Below are 22098 nucleotides of genomic sequence, written 5' to 3'. Positions count from 1 at the left end.
GTTGCTGCACTGTGACAATCAGCCTCAGAAGATCAATTATTAGCACTTGTCACAACCAAGGAAACCCAAGTAAATCAGCCAAGCGAAACCAAAGGGCCGAACAGAGAAAAAAAGGAAGTGACCTCATGACACCCGAGCACCGACATCCTAAATGATAAATCATATTGCGTGTGTTTGGCGATACGCAACCCGTTTCCACCCTTCCTCGCTTCACGCCGAAAAGGGCAACAATGGATCCTTAATGAAAATCAGCAGGCAGAACGTGGAAACACAGACTCCGACGCTGATTGCCATCAATTTCCCATTTGCAGTCACGAGGAGAAAAAACGAGCAGTGTTTGCATATCTGATTATTGCATAAATCAGATCTTGATTTTTCATTTGGAAATCCTTCAGGAAAACGAGAAAAACAGCAAAACAAGCCAAACGCAGACAAACAAAAGCGGTGGTGTAGGCGAAGTGTAACGAGTCCCTTCAACTTAATGTGCTCTGGGTTTCTATCAATTAAGCTGTTTGCCCTCAGCTTCAAAGCTTCAAAGCTTTTTAATCCAAAGTTTTCATGGTTTCCTGTCATATAATTTAGCTTTTAAAGCTCCTGTATTTCTTGCTGCGCCAAAGAGAACTGCAAAAATGTAATATTTTCTCAAGAAAATCTGAGTTGTATTTGGTCTTTCCAGTTGCTATGCGGTTGCTGGGGTGTTAGCGTCTCACACTGGACCTACTAATGTTTCCAAACAGGTTTCACAAACACTTCTCGTCTGCCATTGGTCTGACAAAACAGATAGCCACGCCCTAAACTCACTCCATTGGTTGAGCTGCTGTTGCTGTCCGCTTCTGGTCTACATTCTTAAACAAACAAAGCAATGTTTTGAAAGTGCCTCACAGGGTTTTTATTTTTTGAACACACAAATGTCTAACTTATAGTTGTCTCTGTATATTAAGCTGAGTTAAAAGCATATTAACAGAATAAATTTACATCAGCTTTAAGTGCTGCTGAGCTATGACTCACTTCAGCAGTGATCTAGTTTTGATTTGTTGCTCATGCCATTGTTGCCGCTCTCTGCTAGCTGTGAAGCTTTTGTCACCGCCTGTCTTGAGACTGTATGAATTTTACGAGGTCTCTTTTATAGAGCTGTGTCTCACAGGATGACATATACATGGCATCCTGACTTCTGCTTTGGTAGCACACTGCGGATCAAAGAGGCAGCTTCTCCGTTTTTTTTTACTTTCACATCCTCTCTGTTGTAGTCTGTGTTTTTATTAGATTTGCAGTTGCACTTTAGTGTTATCAAGGTATCAAACCCCACAGCGAAAGTGGGAGCTGAGACAAGTTCCAACATCATTCTTGAACCTCATCATACCAAAACACACATATATCATATTTCTGGTGAACTCTGTTAAAACATGTACGTTGTAGCCAAAGGGTCAAGGTTTATGTCCAACTATACACTATGGACTATCTACCATTTATTGAAGTCATCTTTCTTTGTGCAAAGACCTCCTTTATTTGTAGCAGTCAATATCTTGTATAGCAGCAGTGCGTCTAAAACCTTTCTTTCTCTCATTCTCTCTATGCAGGAGGAACAAAACCGAGGTAAACCCAACTGGGAGCATCTGAATGAAGACCTCCATGTGCTTATCACGGTGGAGGATGCCCAGAACCGGGCTGAGATCAAGCTTAAGCGTGCAGTGGAGGAGGTTAACAAGCTACTCGTGCCTGCGGTAAGTGCCACTGCTTTCCTGCTTACACACGTCCTTTCTAGTTGCACTCTATAGCATATAGCATATCATGCTCATTTAGGCTCTCTGATGTTAAATGTTAAAATGACAGGAAGTGGGCTTTTGAAGTTATATGCCATGGGCTTTGTTGAGGTTTGAAACCATTTTCACACAATAAATTGGCCCCTCCAAACATCAGTACAGGTTCTGTTCACAGGCTGTGTGAGTGTCTCACTGCAATGTTTAAATACTGACATAATTTGCAGTTTTTAATGCACTATATCATATTCAACTCTCTAGGTGCAAATATAACATAATGATCAGCGCTTGGCCTTTAAAACCAATTATCACTGATTGCTTTGTGGCAATTTACTAGACATCAAAACAAAAATGTTCCAGACAGCTGCTGTTTCAATTCACATAATTCATATTGTAACAGGACATTTTATTATTACATCATGCAACAAGTATCCAGATTTCTGCTTCCATCAGACAAGCTGTTTTAGTGACTTAGCATTATATAACACAGTAATGTTTGTTGTTTTTTGTTATTATAAAGTAATACCTATGATTTATACCTATGACATTGACTTTTGTTTAGTATTACATCTGCAGGTTTTGATTGCACAAGTTGCACAAGTTTTTGTTTTTTATTAACATAAAGATGCAATATCTGCCATAGTAAAAGAATGACTGGATTTTGTTAGATAATGTGTTTTTATAACAGTTATAGTATTAGTAACATTTATTTATTAGTAATGTTCTTATATTAGAAACAATCCCAGCACATTACAACATGTGTATTTATGATTGCATGTGGCCTTAAAACATTTTCCTCTTTCATTTCCTTTCCTTTTGGTGTCACTTGATGAGTGGGAAGTGAAACATTCTCCAAACGCTCTCCTGACAAATGGGAAGTGCTGTGCAGGGCCGGTGTGGTTGAGTAATCAGTCATTTGAAACATTCCCTAAGCTAACCGTTGCATCATTGTCATTTAACTCTATATGAAATGGTTGGAAGAACAGGGTCAAGTCAGCCTGTATGGTGGGAAATTAAAGCTTTTTAAATGCTACGAATGCTGTCAGTCAGCCACTTGGAGTATGCATGAATAGACACTACTGTAGCTCTGTTTAGCTAAGCCACGTTTTGAGTTATCATGGATGTACTTAGGGTTAGGGTTAGGGGTAGGATGCTATCTTAGAAAGTATCTCCATAGTCTCGCGTAGCCAGACCTTCAGACTGACGGCTGAAGGTCTGGAATTTATGGCAGCTTTCATTGGCCAAGGCCCGCCCATAAGACCGTTTGATCGACATGTCAAACAACCAATGACAGTTTGTTTCATTCAGTGTCACGTTTCGGTGCATGGAAATGCCCCCACAACAACAGACTGGTGTGCAACAAGTCATTGAAATAGCCAGCATTGAAAGATAACGAAGAAGAGGGAGAACAAGCAGTAAGTCAGTAATTTGTTCGCGAACGTCGCAAATGTGTAGAACAACAATGGCATCTGCATAAGCACCTTTTAGCAAAACGCCGAGTAAATCAGTCTGTGCTTTGTTTCCCGGCGGACCGAAAATAAACGCGACACTCGCGTCTCCCGGAATTCCGGTCAAATTCAACTAATCAGATGACGACTTCGACATTCCTGAAGTGTTAAGTGTACCATATGCATCAGACGTTCAGCCAACGTTGAGGCTGAGACTAGTATCTCCATAAATAAAAATACTGTGAAGGCAGTTGAGCACTATAGAGTTTTATTTAATGTACCTGACATGGATAGATAATACACAGCAAATAATGAGCTATGGCAACATTCTGTTGTTTTCTAACACTGGTGTCTTAGGGTTTATGAGGTGAAGTCATTTGATGAGGAAGTAAGTGCATTGAGCTCACAGTCTTTAGTTTATACGGTATGAACTGTTGTAGACAGATTCCAAAGCTCTGAGAGTCTACTAATGACTATTGCATGACCAGTGGGTCCTCCCTCAATTATTTCGTTAGCCGCGGGGCATTCATGAAGTGCTGAGGATTCAGATGCTTACAGATGCTGCTTACTTCATCTGTGTTGCAGTGGTGCACAATCTACCATAGCTTCTGATAAAATACTGTAGTTATGAGTGGGATACTTCCCCACAAACCATGGGACTGGACCTTGCATGAAAGTTTACAACAGGGGTGAAGACTGGTGCTAGACATAGGCCAGTCTAGCCTATTGTTTTTCTTTATTTTGCCCTGCTCTCCTGTCAGCTTTCAAGCATATGTATGATTGTTTCTTGCTCTTGTGCTTCCTGTGTACATGCATGAATGCCACATTACAAATGCTTGTGGTATAAATGCTGCCTATGATGTGGCTTCCTTGTAGTGTTACGACTGTGGGGTCTATAATTATACTGTTGTATTTTGGTCAGAACTGTGGTGTAGTGTAATTGTTCTCATCTCTGATCCTAAAGTACCCATAACAGTACTCATTTTGGATGTCCCTGTTGCTGGTTAGGTATGTTTTCAAAGCATGGCAGCTGATCCTGAGCTGGTTATGGGCTGGTCTATGCTGGTCCTAAGCAGCTAGCTTCTGCTCAGGACCAGCTCATAACCAAATCAGAACCAGCTTAAACCAGCTCATATGCTGTTTTTTAAGCAGGGGTCTGTTTTATCTGCAGCCATTTTATGTCTTGTTGTCTTTATTAACAAGTTAATAAGTAGATTCAGGTGAGTTTGGTTAGGGAAACATACTTCAGGACCAAGGTTGCTTACCACTGGTGTATTGGGGTAGTATATGTGCTAATGACATACAACAGGGATGGCCAACTTTGGTCCTGGAGAACCACAATCCTGAAGAGATTTGCTCCAACCTTGATAAAAACCCATTTTACACATTTTGTGGTATAAATGCTACTTATGATGTGGCTTCCTTGCAGTGTTACGACTGTGGGCCTATAATTGTACTCTTGTATTTTGGTCAGAACTGTGGTGTAGTGTAAGGGTTCTCAACACTTGTCCTTGAGTCACTCTTAAAAATAAAGGTGCTTTAAAAGTTTCTTCATAGCGATGCCATAGAAGAACCATTTTTGGTTCCACAAAGAACCATTTAGTCAAAGGTTCTTTAAATAACCATCTCTTTCTTACCTTTTTATAATCTGAAGAACCTTCTTTTGCCACAAAGAACCTTTTGAGAAACAGAAAGGTTCTTCAGATGTTAAAGGTTCTTTATGGAACCTTTATTTTTAAGAGTGTACAGTACTCATTTTAAACATCTCTCTTATAACTTTTTCATGTCTTGATGTCTTTATTAATGAGCTGGTAGGCAGATACAATAGAGACAATACAGATGGCCAACTTCGGTTTGCTTGGAGTTTTGGTCCAACCTTGATAAAAAAAAAACCTGCCTGTGGCTTTCTAGTAACCCTTAGACCTTGATTAGCTTGTTCAAATGTGATTAATTTGGGTTGGAGCGAAACTCTGCAGGAGAGTGGCTCTCCAGAACTGAAATTGGCCACCATTAACATACAAGAACTACTGAATCACAGCCTTGGTCAGGGGTCTCCAACTACCTTCCTGCAGACTTTAATTTCAACCCTGATCCAACTCACCTGGCTGTAGTTTTCAAGTAACCATGAACACCTTGATTAGCTGGTGCAGGTGTGTTTGATTGAGGTTGGAGCTGAACTCTGCAGGATGGATCTCCAGGAGCAAGGTTGGTGATCCTTACCCTGGATCATGTTTTGATCCCATTCCCCTTCCTGCTTCATCAACTGTTCTGTCTCTCTTAAAGTATTGGTTCACCCCCATTTCATCCAAGAAGTTCATGTCTTTCTTTCTGCAGTCGTAAAGAAATTAGGGTTTTTAAGGAAAACATTCTAGGATTTTTCTCCATATAGTGGACTTCAATGGGGATAAGTGGGTTGAAGGTCCAAATTACAGTTTCAATGCAGCTTCAAAGGACTCTACACGATCCCAGTCAAGGAAAAAGGGTCTTATCTAGCAAAATGATCAGTCATTTTCTAAAAACAATAAAAATGTATATACTTTTTAACCACAAATGCGCTTGCACTAGCTCTGTGATGCACGTCTACAACTTCACGCATTACGTTTGACTTTCTTTGTATGTTCGCTTTATTTACACTGGGTCTGTACTTCCGCCTACATCACGCAAGACCTTTACTATGTAATTTGTGAGGTCAAGCTAGTGCAATACAATCATTTGTGGTTAAAAAGTAAAAAGTAAAGTACATTTTTATTGTTTTTAGAAAATGACCAATAGATAATAGATAAATAGAAGACCCTTATTCCTTGGCAGGGGTCATGTAGAGCCCTTTGAAGCTGCAATTTGGACCTTCAACCTGTTGGCTCCCATTGAAGTCCAATACATGGAGAAAAATCATGGAATGTTTTCCTCAAAAACCTAAATTTCATGAACATCTTGGATGACATGGGCATGAGTAAATTCTGGAAGTGAACAAATTCTTTTCCTACAGACAAAAAAAATCTCATAAAGGCAAAACTTTAGTCACCAAAAGTACTAGATTGGAGTTTTCATTTTAAGCCATTTATGTTTTCGTATTTTTATGTCAGCCATATTGGTCTTAAAACGTGACCACTGACAGTGCGAAGATTGAAGATTTTCATGTCATGTTACAGAAAGACCATTACATGATGTGGCCACCGGAGGAAAGATGATATGTTATTGCTTCAGTAGGCTGTCATGGCAACTGCAAACACCTTCAATAAGCTCAGTGAAAACAGTCACACCTCCCCAATCAGTGGACCTACGCTTTGGGTCTCAGAGTGGACACAGACTACAGCTACTACTGCGACAACAGCATAACATTTAACCTGATCCTTCATCTAAGAGCAATTCCCTTGTCTGGCAGCTAACTCCCAGACGGCCCACAGAGAGGCCGCCCCTTCCTTATCAATCCCAGCCCCGCTGCTGCAGTGTATGATGTCTGACAGTACCCTCCCACATCCCAAGGTAAAATCCATTAACACTTCTGTGTTTGCCTACAGGGACTTTTCTCTGTCAAATAGATGGAGGGAGGGATTTTTTTCCCTTTCTGTTTGCGCTAAGATAACAGCCACTAGTGGACTGCTCCAACTTCTGTAAAGATCTTTATAATCCCTGCTGAAATTTGCATACTGATTGATCGCATCTTGTGGCATTTGAGCTGAAAGCTTTGCTTCTCCACATGTGGGTGGAGCTAGCAGCGCACCATTGGTGTTTGTGGAAAATGTCTCTTTTTTGACTAAATATATATGTAACACAGGTATCAGGGGGTCACTTGCTGGATTGGCACCCTACCTTCTAGGGAAAGCTAGCAGCCACTTTATAGCAGCACACCAGGAGACGTCAGCTTGGCGTCATCTATTTTAAATAATCATCATTATCTACATCACCACCGTTGCTCTCATCATCATAATCAGCAGCACTGGCAGTAGTGGCAGCAGTTGGTGTAGTGCACAAAGGAAGCCAGTGACCAGCAGGATACTGCTAACACAGTCAAAAGCAATTATCATCAATGGCTTTGTGACAAATATATAAAAGCCTTCGCTTCACTATTGCATCTGATTGTGCTGACTGAGGCAAGGTCTCACCAGACTCCCCTGAGCTCCTCTGTCTCTCATAAGCAGGAAGGAAAGCTCGTTTACGTATTACCAGTGGCAACATGCTGATATCTTCCATATAATGAAGGGGAATGGTGACTAGGGGCTGGCGAGCTCCAAAAAAACCCCATAAAAGAACCATAAGTGTAATCCATATATAGTAACTTGCAGTGAAGTGAATAACTGCATTACTAATGGCGTTATCAAACTAAATACTGTTTCCCCTGTTACAACACCGTTACCGTTACTGACAATAAAATGCTAGTGTGAAGACACACGACACGCCGTCGCTTTGTCTCACAAAGAAAGATACAGAGCGAGAGTGTCTTATATACCATGCAGAATTGAAGCGCTACATGTAAACGATATTCTTTATTGTATTTTCCTGTCAAAATAACGGCGTTCCTTCGGAATTCTTCAGCTTTTAAGAACTGCCGGTTTCTCCAGTAGTAGGCGGACCTAATGTGCAAACGGCAATCTCATTGGCTGGCGCTCACCTATTATCGTCCCTAGTTTTGATTTTTAGCAAATCAGTTCGAGCAAACGCAGACAACATGATTAATATTAATGATCCCAGCAGCTCATTAATCCTTAGTGCATTTTATATTGTTATTAGTAGTAGAATTCTTAGTAATTTTGTTATCTTATCAGTATTATTTCAATTTTTTTCCCATTTTTTTATAGAAACACTAAATGACAAACAATATCTTAAGTACCACCACCAGTCCTATGTTCAGTCAACATGACAAATTTGCATTCATACATGGTTATTTTAATTACTAAATTTCTAATTACTAAAGTTTAATGCTAAATTATCAAAATATAATATTATAATGCTTGACTGACTGATGCTAAGTGTACTTTCAGATATTAAAAAACTGTGCCATTAGGCTATATATTTTTTTAAATATTTAATATTAAACTGGTGAGTACACTAAAAAAATGACTAGCCAATGGCAATTCTATTGCCAAGGTGTCTGTAGAGGGTTGATAATATTTACAATATTGTTTTTGAATTTGATAGGTGTCTCATTGTCCCACAGCAACATTAAAATAGTGTAGATTAGTGTAACATTTTTTATAATAATAATTTATTATATTTAGTGTCCATTTCATTCATTTAACATATTTAATATTGGGGACATCCTATTTATTTGACTTATTTGAACATTTTTTAAAAACGTAACACAATAGTTACTTTCCCTGGTAATTAGTTACTTTTATAATGATGTAACTCAGTTACTATTTGCGAGAAACAGCTAGTAACTATAACTAATTACTTTTTTAAAGAAGCATGCCCAACACTGGTAACTTGTACATATTATTCAATTATTCAACATTATTCAAAGTCATACAAATAGCTTTATGTGAGGAAAAGTCCAATTGTATGAATGTTTGAATATCCTATATGTTAATGTGAAAAGATGGCAGAACTTTAGAGACTTAAAAGGACTTGAAATATAGCGTAGAAGATGATGGAATGGATGGCATTGTGTTGGTTTTTGGTCTTTTTTTATTTTTGAAGCATGACGGCCTTTGGTCACCATTGACTTTCATTGTATTGAAATTGACAGCATCAACTAGAACTTTAGAGACTTGAGAGGACTTAAAATATAGCATAGAAAATGAAGGCATAAATGGTGTTGTGGTGGTTTTTGGCCTTTTTTATTTTTGGAGCTTGACGGCCTTTGGTCACCATCTTTCATTGTATTGAAATTGACGGCATCAACATTCTGCTAAACTTCCATTTTTGTGTGCTTTTTGTAGAATGATGCATCAGAGCTGTGAAACAGTGGACTGTGCTCTGGACGTCTCAAAGCTGTTGGCTCATGTGGACCCTACGTAATTTGAGTCTGACTTGATTTGACTTGATCATAGATTTAGTTGTTTGAAGTGATAGATTCACACTTTGCATGTTGTGGTAGCCTAGGAGTGCAGGATATGAGCTCATAGCTGAAGAATTGAGCATTTGTTCTCAAGGTCTTGGGGAGTGACTAGGGATGCACCAAAATGAAAATTCTTGGCCGAAGCCGAATAAAATTAAACACTGGGCCGAAGGCCGATTACCAAACACGGTTTTTCGTGGTTTCCCCCATGTATATTGCCCATTTTTTTCACCATTGCATAAATAAAAGTCATAAATATTGCCTTTTCGCAATTTTGGTTGCCGAACATTTGGTGCATCTCTAGGAGTGACACTAAAATAGCTGTTGGTTATCATTGCATACTTGAACAGAGAATTAAACATCATCTTGCTTGATATGGACCTGTCTGTCTATTTGGTCAGCTGCAGCCAGGTTCTGGTTAATTTAATATCCAGGAAGGAAGTCCTGTGTCTGCATGAGAGGGGGAAATCTTTAATGCTAGCACATGCAAGTTACATGATGTTTCTAAAAACATTTTTGCATGTTCGTACTCACACTAAAGCTCTTAACTTCCTACATGTCACAGATGATTCATATTATTGGAAAAACAGGCGTCGCGTGTCACTTAACTGTGAATATTTCCAGCTATGTTAAGCTGAACTATGACACACAACTTTAGAACCAAATTACATGCACACCCTGGAGAAAGCTAATTTCAGAAAGGCCTTTATTTAGAACGTAAGCCGGTAGGCAGCATCTAAACCTGTGGTGAGGTGAAGTGCTCACCGCTATCTGTTAGCTCTCAACATTCTCTAACTCTGTTTCCCCACCCTGTGTTAGCAGTAGCTAGGCCTAAATGGTCATTGCTGAAGGGACTACTTTAATTAAAGTCCTGTCTGTCAGCCGCCCCTCCGTGGCTCCCAGCCTGGAGCCATGACAGATAGAGGCAGCTCTAATTGTCAGGGCTGAAGATAAAGCGAAATTTGAAATTGGGTGTGGAGGCACTACTTCCACACAATGCACATACACACGCACACACATACACCTCCCCTTTTTGTCCCATGTGGTTGTCCAGCTGTGCTGGCAGTGGTGTTAAAGATGAGGGGAAGTTAAGTAAACAGCAAGGGCCAGCAGGAGCTGAAGTACTCAAACCTCCTTCTGTCCAGCACAGCTCAGATTAGTCCACACTTTCTTCTTGGGATGAGATACTTCCAGCTCATCCATGAAACTCAGTGTTTGTGGAGCTTTTATGGGCGTGAAGACATACTGCTGCTGCACAAATAGCATATATAATAACCCGCAGATCTGTACAGGTGGAGCTGGGGAGGTGGAGGGTTTCAGAGTAACTTTGAAAGCGTTCTGCGAAATGCTCTAGTGATTGCTAACCAGACATTTAACTGTAAAGCAGCAAGCTTATTGGCTGCGTATGCAACATGAACCAATCATCTTGTGCCAAGTAGTTTAACTTTGTGAATCTTATCAGTTAACGACCCATCAGCCTGCGCCATCTAGAGTTCCTTGACAGAACTTGGCATTTAAACTCTATTTTCTTTTAACTACTTTAAAGAGCAGGTCATATGGGTTTTCGAAAAAGTATTTTCTGCAGTTTGTAACATAGCTGTCCTTTAATGCAAACCGTCTGCAAAGTTGTGAATCAAAAAAAGTGCATCATACATAAAGATATTGTCTCTCTATATATATTATATATAGATATATATTAGTATAATTCCCACCTGCCTGCAAAACACAAACAGTCTGACCTGCCCACAAACACTTCCGCTAGTTAGTGTGTTTATATCATGTCGAGAAGACGCTGAGTTCTGCACTGTTTGTTTTGTTTTCCTTGCCGAAAGATTATGATGTGAAGAACCAGTGGTTAAAATTAATTTTTTCCACGATACCACAGCAATACAATTCGATCCTTTTGTTGTTTGCTCATCATTTTACAGAAGACTGCTTCTCTAGTCTTGGCTTTTATCTTTTTTGGCTTCTAATCTACTTTATTTGGACTAACAAGTGTTTCCAAACCACAACCTGTAAGTACAATTGATACGTTATGTGTACACTTTCAAGTGAGTGCTCAACATATCTATTTTTTGTGGTAATATTTACTGTATACCTAGTGCAGCATTAGGTTTCCAGGTAAACCACGATATTACTGTCTTACTAAAACAGTTCTGATAATTCATTGTGAACCCACTATTTCCTAAGAATGTGTTGAATAATGTAGACTGTCGTTGTTCTAATTAATTCGTTTAATAATAAAGAATGTAACTTAGACATATTTTAGTTTACAAACTGTGTTGTTTCATCAGTTAGTCACATTAGCACTCAGCTAACGTATCCACCGGTATTTTGTTGTGTTTACAATTTAGCAGCTAAACTTTAGCTGTGGGCATGATTCACTTGCATAAATGTTAAAATGTGTTTATGTCTTAATTTTAAAAATAGATTGGAGCATATTAATGTTTTATGTGAAGGTGCATCAGGGTTGCCAGGTTTTCATAATAAAACTCACCCAATTGCTATTTAGAACTAAACCAGTCACGTTTCGAGGGGGATCCCCCATAAAAAATTCCATTCTGGGGTGTAAAATAAACACAATTTGTTGGGGTTCTCCTGGTAAATTAGCATTTCCAGGGGCTAAATATAACATTATTAGGGTTATTTTAACCCGCGGACATCAAAAACAGCCACTGTCTTGGCAAGTACTCCCCTCTGTGCCAATCACAACAGGCTTGGCCAGCTGACCAATCAGAGCAGAGTAGGCTTGTGGAAGGAAGGGGTTCACAGACGTTACACTCAAAGCTGCTTCGGACAGTTTTGAAATCATTGACAAAAGACATTTTACAAATGTTTTCTGATCTTAGATGCATTTAAACCTGTTGTAGGTGACTCCAACAATAGTAGGACACTTTAAAAAACCGTATGACCTGCTTTAAAACCCCTGGTTAAGAATATCTGAACAAATCTCTGTCCCTAACTTCATAGCCCATCCCAAACTGTGGATATAAATGATAAATGATATTACTTGTCTTAGATACAATGGGTGGAAGAGTCATGTAGACTTACATTAAAGTAAGGACCCAAACAGAATATTCAAAGACTTTAGGGCAGACTTGGCCAGTAAGCAACCACCTACAGTAGAAACCAACCAGAACACCCTAGAAACTGCCTCGGGAAATCAGCTACAACACCCTTGCATCATTTTTCTTCCATCTAGTCATTGGATCTTTTTTCCTTGACTCCTTTCTACTTTGCACATATCCACATGCCAATGTTTTAAGATTCTCAAACTCTCCCAATTCACCCGCTGGCACACGTGCTCACGACGGGATTTTGAGCCCCGCAGATTGCGAACGACTGCTGGGAGAAGCATTTAGGAGGCGATATCTAGGCGGGGTGTGCACAAGTTGTGTTTGGGGATTCCCGTGACGTGCTCAGCAAGCGTTAGTCACACATAACTGAATCTCTGCCTGCAAGATTGCACATGGACACCCTCACATCTTTGTAAGAACGCCCGAGTGGATGTAGAAGCCAAGGTGCATTATGGGTGAGCAGAGCCAGTGTTGCTGTTTGTGACGCTGATTTTTTTTTTTAGGGAAGGCAGGAGAATGAAGGGCCCAGTGGTTTGTGGGAGGTTCCATCTGTTCCCTTCATGGCACAATAGGCTCCCTCTTGCATGACATGTTTTTCTGCCTCTCGCTGTTTCTCAGAGTGCTCAGCACTAGCGAAAGAGAGAGAGAGGGGTTGAATAGAGCTCATGCTTCTCTTTGCAGACATTTGAGTGTGTGTGATGCTGGGAAATCGCTAAATAAGACATGTTGTGCTCATTTGTGTGCACGCACATTCGGATCTCGAGAAATGACTGCACATTTTTGCATATCTTTGTCCCTTTCTGCAGGTGCACACGCTGCCTCCTATTGTCCAAAGGTCTCCTTTCCATCAGTAATGTGACTTTGTATATGTCGGCGGGTGTAGCTCTGTGTGTGGCTACGGTGTACGTGTGAACGGCAGGGCCGCTCTGTGGTCACATGATTGAGTAGTCATCCATGTCTTTGAGGCTGAGAGAGCATCAAAAGGCTCTTTGTTTACAACTGGAGTGTGGAAATCCTGAGCGGGCTCTTTGGCCCTACAGGGTTGGATAATGCTCCCAGTGGGGCTCATTCCCCTTCCCCTCCTCTCAGAGAGTCCAGCATCTTTTCTCTCCCTCACATTCTGTTCTGTTATCTCTCTGTGTGTCCCTCCCTCAGTCTCTCATGATGTTATTGAGTAACACTTTGTTTTGGAGCTAGTGTTGGTACAGTTCGGTTGCACAGAGAATAAAGGCTAGTTGGGGTTCACAGGGCAGAGAGTGCATTACTGTGGCAACTCTTTGAGAGGCCCCATCCTCAAAGGAGAGCACCGGGTCATGTGACTGTACTACAGAGGGGCTTAAATCATCCACCCACCGCCCCTGCTTTCAGATTTTCAGCTACTTGAAAGAACAAGCTCGCTCTTTCATAGGACCAGATGCAATCTGCAGACTTTTTCGCATCTTATGCAATGATTTTATGGAAAGTATGTGGAGTTGTACTGAATGGATTTGAATGGGTTAAAACAGGTGTAGGCCTGTTGTTTGTCTTGAACAGTTAAACTGCCTGCTGTTCTTCAGAAAAATCCTCCAGGTCCCACAAACTCTTTGGTTTTTCAGCATTTTTGTGTATGTGAACCAACAATGATTGTATGATTTTGAGATCCATCTTTTCACACTGAGGACAACTGAGGGACTATTACATAAGGTTCAAACACTCACTGATGCTCCAGAAGGAAAAACCATGCATTAAGAGCCCGGGGGGTGAAAACTTTTGAACAGAATGGAGATGTGTACGTTTTTCTTATTTTGCCTAAATGTAATATTTTTTTTTTCATTTAGTACTGCCCTTCAGAGGTTACAGAAGATACTTAAATGTTTATTTAATTGACCCTGATCTTCAAATTCAAAAATTTTTCTCCCCTTGGCTCTTAATACATGTTTTTTTCCTTCTAGAGCATCAGTGAGCATTTGAACCTTCTGTAATAGTTGCATATGAGTCTCTCAGTTGTTCTCAGTGTGAAAAGATGAATCTCAATACCATACAGTTATTGTTGGAAAGGGTTCAAATACACAAAAATGCTGGAAAACCAAACAACTTGTGGGACCTTAAGGATTTTTCTGAAGAACAGCAGGCAAGGGACTCATGAACAACTAACACTAAACAAAAAAACACAGCTGTGGATCATTCAGGTAACAACAGTATTAAGAACCTAGTGTACGTAAACTTTTGAACAGGGTAATTTTTGTAATTTAACTAATATGTAACCGTCCTTATGTGAAATATCTTATTCAGGTCACTACTAAATAAACAATAACCTGCATTTTGTATAATCCCTCCTCCTGAAGACACTGATTAGCTTGTTCAGTTGTGTTTGATTAGGAATAGAGCTGAATTCTGCAGGGCAGTAGCTCTCTAGGACTAACTTGTTTGTCCATCTAATGCCAGTTGGGAGAGCTGTATGAACCTGTTTGGTGACACTAGTGGCCGTCAAATTACATACTTCACCTTTAAAATATAAACAGAGAGGGACTTTTTCTTCAGCCATCTGGGGGCCCAGATTCTTTGTGGACCTACATATTCATACTCAAATTACCTTGTCCTTCTCTCTGCTACCTCTCTCTGTCCCTTTTCAGGAACGGCAGAGTAATCCCTGTGTAAATAGTGGGGATAGTGTATAGATGCAGACTCCATGGCCGTTCAGAAATCTATCCAGCTTCTCTGCTCCGCCAAGCTCCAATAGAACAGCTGCCTCCCCCGGGCACCACGGAAACGAAATGTCACGAGCGAAATAAAGGCTCCCGTTCTGAGCGTGTACCTTCTGTCAGCAAACGCCACTTTCCCCAACGCTGCACTTAGTCTTTAATGCACTGCTTGACTTTGCCGACGCTGGGTGGCCTTTTCTTCGGAGAAAACGCCGAAATCACTTGCGTATTGTCATCTCAGGAACCTTTTCTTTTTAGTCTCTGACTTCCCTGCACTGCTGCAAGGGTAAAGAATGAATATGATACACTTGTGATAGGTATGTGAAAGATTGGCCTTTGTAATTCTATCGGTTGATTCTTGGAATTTCCTTCCGGCCAGTGCCAACAGAGAGTAAAGAGAAAATGATTCAAATGAAGACAAACTGAAGACTTTGAATATGATGTTTAGGACATATTAAAGGTATAGCTCACACAAAAATAAAAATTACCCCATGATTTGCTCACCCTCAAGCCATCCTAGGTGTATATTCTTCTTTCAGACGAATACAATCCGAGTTATTTCTGACCCTGGACCACAAAACCAGTCATAAGGGTAATTTTTTTTTATTATTATTGAGATTTATACATCATCTGAAAGCTTTGCATTTTCCAAAGCTTTCTCATTTTCATTAAATTAGCTTTCCATGATATATGGTTTGTTAGGACAGCACAATATTTGGCCAAGATGCAACTATTTGAAAATCTGGAAATCTGAGGGTGCAAAAAAATCAAAATGAGAAAATTGCCTTTAAAGTTGTCCAAATGTTTTGATATATTTACTGGACCTTCATGGAACATGATCTTTCCTAATGATTTTTGGCATAAAAGAAAAATCAATCATTTTGACCCATACAATGTATTTTTGGCTGTTGCTACAAATATACCCATGATACTTAAAACTTAAGGTTTTGTGGTCCAAGGTCACATATTAAAAAATGTCCTGGCTCTTCCAAGCTTTATAATGGCAGTGAATGGCTGTTGAGAATTTGAAACCCAAAAAAATGCATCCATCTATACTAAAAAGTACTCCACACGGCTCCAGGAGGTTTATAAAGGTCTTCTAAAGTGAATCGATGCATTTGTGTAAGAAAAATATCCATATTTAAAACCTTATAAGCCATAATCTCTAGCTTCCTTTCATGTCATATGCCCGTTTATGAGAGAGTGGCTTTATAGCAGCAATGAAAAACCAATGTCCTCTTGGCTTATATTGACATCCTTCAACATTTTTCTTTACAAATCTGTACGACAGTTAGCCGAAGCTAAAGATTGCGGTTTATGAAGTTTTCAATATGCATATTTTTCTTACACAAATGCGTTGTTTCACTTCAGAAGGCCTTTATTAACCCCCAGAGCCGTGTGAAGTGCTTTTTCTGATGGATGGATGCACTTTTTTGGACTTCAAAATCTCAACAGCCATTCACTGCCATTATAAAGCTTGAAAGAGCCAGGACATTTTTTAATATAACTCCGATTGTATTCGTCTGAAAGAAGAAAGTCATATAGATCTAGGTTGGCTTGAGGGTGAGTAACCCATGGAGCCATTTTCATTTTTGGGTGAACATTATTATGAAAAGAACCCTTCCTTTTTGTTTTAATACAGGGATGCCCAATCTTGTTCCTGGAGATCTAACTACCTGCAGAGTAAAGAACGAACCCTGATCAAACACCTTTATGTAATTATCAAGTGCTTCTAAGGATCTTAATGAGCTGCTTCAGTTGTGTTTGATCAGGAAGTTAAATGTCCAGAAACCTCTGTTTAAGATAATTTTCCCTAGCTTTTCAGAGGAGATTTTAACAGTTCTTCAAGACAGCCTGCCCACATTCGCTTTATAGCTCTACACTGTGTCAACAAACGCCTCATTTGTGTCTTTTTTATTTCTCCAAAGGAATGAGACTGGGGTATACGCTGGAGGACTTCGCAATCTCATTGCTTCCTAGGAGAACCAAATACAATATTAAAGAGATCTCATTTGTGATTTTTTCCTGTGGGTTGTCACTCTGTCCCCTTATCAATTGGTTCAGGTTGGGTCATTACGCCGGTAGAATGCCATCATCAGCCGGTGGCTCTGGTTGGCCTTAACAATGCTCTTGATTCAGACGCAAAGATAGTCCTTCTCATGCCGATGTTTAGAATCCGCATGCAGCCTGAAGATGAATAATACAGGAACGCATGCATTTTTAAAGGCCAAAATTACTCAAATCTGTTTTTCAGACAGTCTGGGACAGACGCTTGTGCTCTGTGGGAGCTGCTCTGCTGGAGGATGAGAAAATTCTGTGTGATGTTGAGGAGCACTTTCACTCGCTCGCTCGCGTTCTCGCACTTTTTTAATTCCCCCGTCATGTTTTTGACTTTGTGACCAGCCTTTTTTTTGCAGTCCTCATTTTTTTCGCATGTTGTGGGAGATCAAAGCTTCCTTTTATATGAACAGAGATAAGAGGGCCGTATTGTTATGGAGAGATGGCTAGTTGCAGGGTTACCGGGTAAGAATGTGTGTGTTTTGGAGAAGGAAAGAAAGTGTGTGTGCTTCTGCTAAACAATCAAAGTTTCACAACGATAAAGTGAGTCTTGGTGAGCTCTCTCTCTCTCTCTTTCTCAGTCTCTGTGTGCCGTCTCCTCAGTTCAAAGCCAGTTTGATGTATGAGACTTCCTCCTCCTTCTAATTGCACCTCTTTAATTCCAATGAGGAGGATGCCTACGCGCTGACAGCTAATCACTGACATGGCCCGCTTTACTCGGCAGTTGGGTGTACTTGTCTGGAAACTTCATGTCTGTTTCAACTGTGTATGTGCGTGTGTGTTTAGACACATGTGCATGAGTGTGCACTTGCATCTCTTACTTTGCTAAACTAGCAGACACAACAGCTGGCAGGACACAGTAACGTTTCAGGCATCTGTTCTAGTGTACTCAGGTAATATCTGGCTCGCCATTAAGGCGACTTAAGTGGTTTGTTTCCTCTGATAAGTATGCAATAAAAGGATTCCAATGTGATCTGAAATATTTCCCATCAGATTTTTCCAAGACCGAATTATCTCGGCTATGCCGCTGATGTTAATGCAATATAAATCTAAATTGAGCCTGTTTATTTCTTTTATGGAAATTCCTGGTCTTGTTGTGTGCAAATCATTGGTACATGCCATTCCTGATTTAAACGTTTGTCTTCAGAATCTTTTATCAAAGCAACTTTTCTTTTTCGGCTCATGTGACAAATCCCTCTTAATGTTCAACCCTTCCCCTTCAACCATCTGTCTCCACTGTGGTATTTATGCATCCACTTTTCACAATCCAAATAATATCTGTCTAAATTTCTGTTAGTAACAAATAGCATTTGCTTACTGAGATTCATATCCCTTATAAAAATTAACCATGGTTTTATTGTAGTAAAAGTGTAGTAACTGTGGGTTTTTTGGCATATTGCTTATCGTTTGTATGACCACCGTTTTAATACAAATACTGTGGTAAAATGATGGTTAGTGAGGCAAAACCATGGTTAATTTGTGGTTATCATGGTTTAGCTATAGCTTAACCATGGATTTTGGTTTTATTTGTAAACCATGGTTAATTTTCGTAAGGGATACCATAGTATGTTTTATGGTTTTTTTTTTTTAATACGGTCTAAGTTAATACTTGTTCAGAACAATCACTTTGTCAAAGTTTGTACTATTTTCTGCTTATTTTGATAAATAAAAGAATATTTTTTTTGTTCAATAAATATATTGTCATTAAAATATGTTAATATTTTGAAAAACAGAAACAAAATCATTTTAAAATGTAAAGATTCTGAAAGTATTGAAGAAGATCCCACAGTAAATTAATATAAATTTACAGTAGTAACAACAAATGATATTTCCTTATATGATATGATTAATAGCATGTTTTTAAATATGATGGTTTCATTCTAAACATGGTGATTATCTTTAACATAATAAAAGAATGATATTTACCATCTGAATCTGACAATGGCATGTCAACAAATAGAGAAGTCAACCTTCTATTAATTATCATGTTAATTATTGTGCCTTTTAGGCCCAACAGCAGGGGCACTTTTTATCCCAAATACCATCCTTTTACATATTCTTTTGTTATTTAAAAACTGTTGTTTAATTATCTTGAACAAAACTGAAAATCATTAAGAATACCTTTATCTCAGGATATATTCAATCATTTTAGCAATTCTCATTTGCTACTTAAATTTACAACCATTTTAAAAACATCAACTATTAGATCAAGTAAGCACGTGTATCTTGAAAAGGGGATGTTTTGGATGTTTAGTTCATAAATGAACTATAGTGTCCTGCACCCACTAGTAAAAAAATATCAAAAAATATATCTGGTGTCTGAATAATTTTTGGATTGACTGTACACTTTTAAAAATAAAGGTGCTTTAAAAGGTTCCTCAAGCCATGACATAGAAGAACCATTTTTGGTTCCACAAAGAACCATTCAGTCAAAGTTTCTTTAAAAAAACATTTTTGGTTTCACAAAGAGCCATTCAGTCAAAGGTTCTTTAAGGAACTATCTCTTTCTTACCTTCTTATAATCTGAAGAACCTTAGAAGAACCATAAAAGAACCATTTTTGGTTCCACAAAGAGCCATTCAGTCAAAGGTTCTTTAATGAACCATCTCTTTCTTACCTTTTTATAATCTGAAGAACCTTAGAAGAACCATAGAATAACCATTTTTGGTTCCACAAAGAGCCATTCAGTCAAAGGTTCTTTAATGAACCATCTCTTTCTTACCTTTTTATAATCTGAAGAACCTTAGAAGAACCATAGAATAACCATTTTTGGTTCCACAAAGAGCCATTCAGTCAAAGGTTATTTAATGAACCATCTCTTTCTTACCTTTTTATAATCTGAAGAACCTTAGAAGAACCATAGAAGAACCATTTTTGGTTTCACAAAGAGCCATTCAGTCAAAGGTTCTTTAAGGAACTATCTCTTTCTTACCTTTTTATAATCTGAAGAACCTTAGAAGAACCATAGAATAACCATTTTTGGTTTCACAAAGAGCCATTCAGTCAAAGGTTCTTTAAGGAACTATCTCTTTCTTACCTTTTTATAATCTGAAGAACCTTAGAAGAACCATAGAAGAACCATTATTGGTTCCACAAAGAGCCATTCAGTCAAAGGTTCTTTAATGAACCATCTCTTTCTTACCTTTTTATAATCTGAAGAACCTTAGAAGAACCATAGAAGAACCATTTTTGGTTCCACAAAGAGCCATTCAGTCAAAGGTTCTTTAATGAACCATCTCTTTCTTACCTTTTTATAATCTGAAGAACCTTAGAAGAACCATAGAAGAACCATTTTTGGTTCCACAAAGAGCCATTCAGTCAAAGGTTCTTTAATGAACCATCTCTTTCTTACATTTTTATAATCTGAGGAACCTTAGAAAAACCATAGAAGAACCATTTTTGGTTTCACAAAGAGCCATTCAGTCAAAGGTTCTTCATAGAACCACCTTTTTCTTACCTTTTTATAATCTGAAGAACCTTATTTCGCCACAAAGACTTTTGTGAAGCAGAAAGGTTCTTCAGATGTTCTTCAAAGGTTCTTTATCCAACCATTTAGACAAAAAAGGTTCTTCTATGGCATCGTGAAGCACCTTTATTTTCAGGAGTGTATGTTTTGTGAACATGTTGAACTCATTATTTTGTTTGTGGTTGTGACAAAAACTGTGATGGTTTTTGAACAACTTATTTTTACAGCTTAGTTTCAGTAAATGGTAAAGCAGAATTAGAAAGCTTTGCATTTTCAGCATTAAAGCACATTTGCGTACTTTAAACTTTATTTTGTTTTAAATGAAATCCTGTTCTCAAGATAGTCTCCTTTAAATATAACTTCCCTTTCACTGTCCTTCACAGTCTAGTAAACGTCAGAAATGCTTATCTTGTTTAAACGTGTTCATGTTTGTTTTCCCAAGCAAGACAGGTTGATTAAAATGACAAATTATGAATAAAACTTTCAAATATTAGGGTTATTATTGCACTTGATTGAGAAGCATATTACGTTACCTGTCATCTCGTACCTTTATTACACTTTCAAATCATGCGAACAGACTTGAAGTGAATTAACATACTGTTTTGTCTTAATTTACTATCGAACCAGACTCCACTACTGTTTGTGAACTGTTGTTTATTACTCCTAATACATCCTGTCTGCTTAGTGTGCTACTGTTGTTTATGGGCCACAGAACAGATGAGGATTTTATTCGACAGAGCCTGCATTGGTATGCACATAGACGCGGGCACATAGAGTTTTGACACCAGGGACACTTGCACTACTTCCTTCTCTCAAAGCCAATTAACATGAAACCTCATGTGGAGGAGACTGTCTAAGGCTGTAAGTCAAACTCGCATTCTCCCACAGGTTTGCAGCTGAACTGATGCATGTTCACATACTGCCTTTCCAAACGCACAAGAGTATATACACAAGTCTATCTCTCTCGCTCTCTCGCTCTCTCTCGGGCCATTGTGACCCTGAGTATTTTCCCTCACATCCAGGAAAGGCTACTTCCCTGCCTCTTACCGAAATAACCTGCAGTCTAATTTTAACCTGCGGGTGTTCAGACAAAGAATAGAGCTCATGATCTTTGCACTCATTTATGTGCCTAAATTTACCCTGCAGTTTTAGTGGAGGCTGCAAATGTCAATTAGGCATAGCTGATGTATTCACAGTTAGATCTGGCACTGGAAAGACTACCGTAATATTACCATTGTTATTTTGGACGTACTATGGTAGAACCGTATTTTATTTTCTGAGAAAAAGAACTCATGGTACTTTGATGTATGTATTTGAGATTCATATACCATGGTATATATATCATGCTTACAGAAATACCATGGTAAAATAAATGTCCAATAAATAAATAAAATTAAAATAAGACACAATAAAATACATTAAAAAAAAATAAATAAAAAAATAAATAAAATAAAATAAAATAAAATAAAATAAAATAAATAGTAACATAATATTTATGGTGGTTTATATATGTACCATGATGTTCTTTGGAAGTACTTTGTAATACTATGTAAATCCCAATATATATATATATATATATATAAATAAAATAAAATAAAAAAGATAAAATTAAA

General features: G+C 38.6%; 1 protein-coding gene across 1 annotated transcript in view; it reads left to right on the top strand.

Annotated features, from left to right (window-relative positions):
• Positions 1–22098, top strand: part of LOC141325945 (protein quaking-B-like) — a 193714-nt gene that overhangs the window by 144218 nt on the left and 27398 nt on the right. Inside the window, exon 6 of the mRNA XM_073834664.1 lies at positions 1578–1721. Within this exon, the coding sequence (XP_073690765.1) occupies positions 1578–1721 (144 nt within the window). The remainder of the gene's footprint in view (positions 1–1577; positions 1722–22098) is intronic.

Source organism: Garra rufa, chromosome 2 (genome assembly GCF_049309525.1).
Source record: "Garra rufa chromosome 2, GarRuf1.0, whole genome shotgun sequence".
In the NCBI taxonomy this organism is placed as follows: Eukaryota; Metazoa; Chordata; class Actinopteri; order Cypriniformes; family Cyprinidae; genus Garra; species Garra rufa.
The sequence above is the reverse complement of the archived record's forward strand: the minus strand, read 5'-3'. Positions and strand labels throughout refer to the sequence as shown.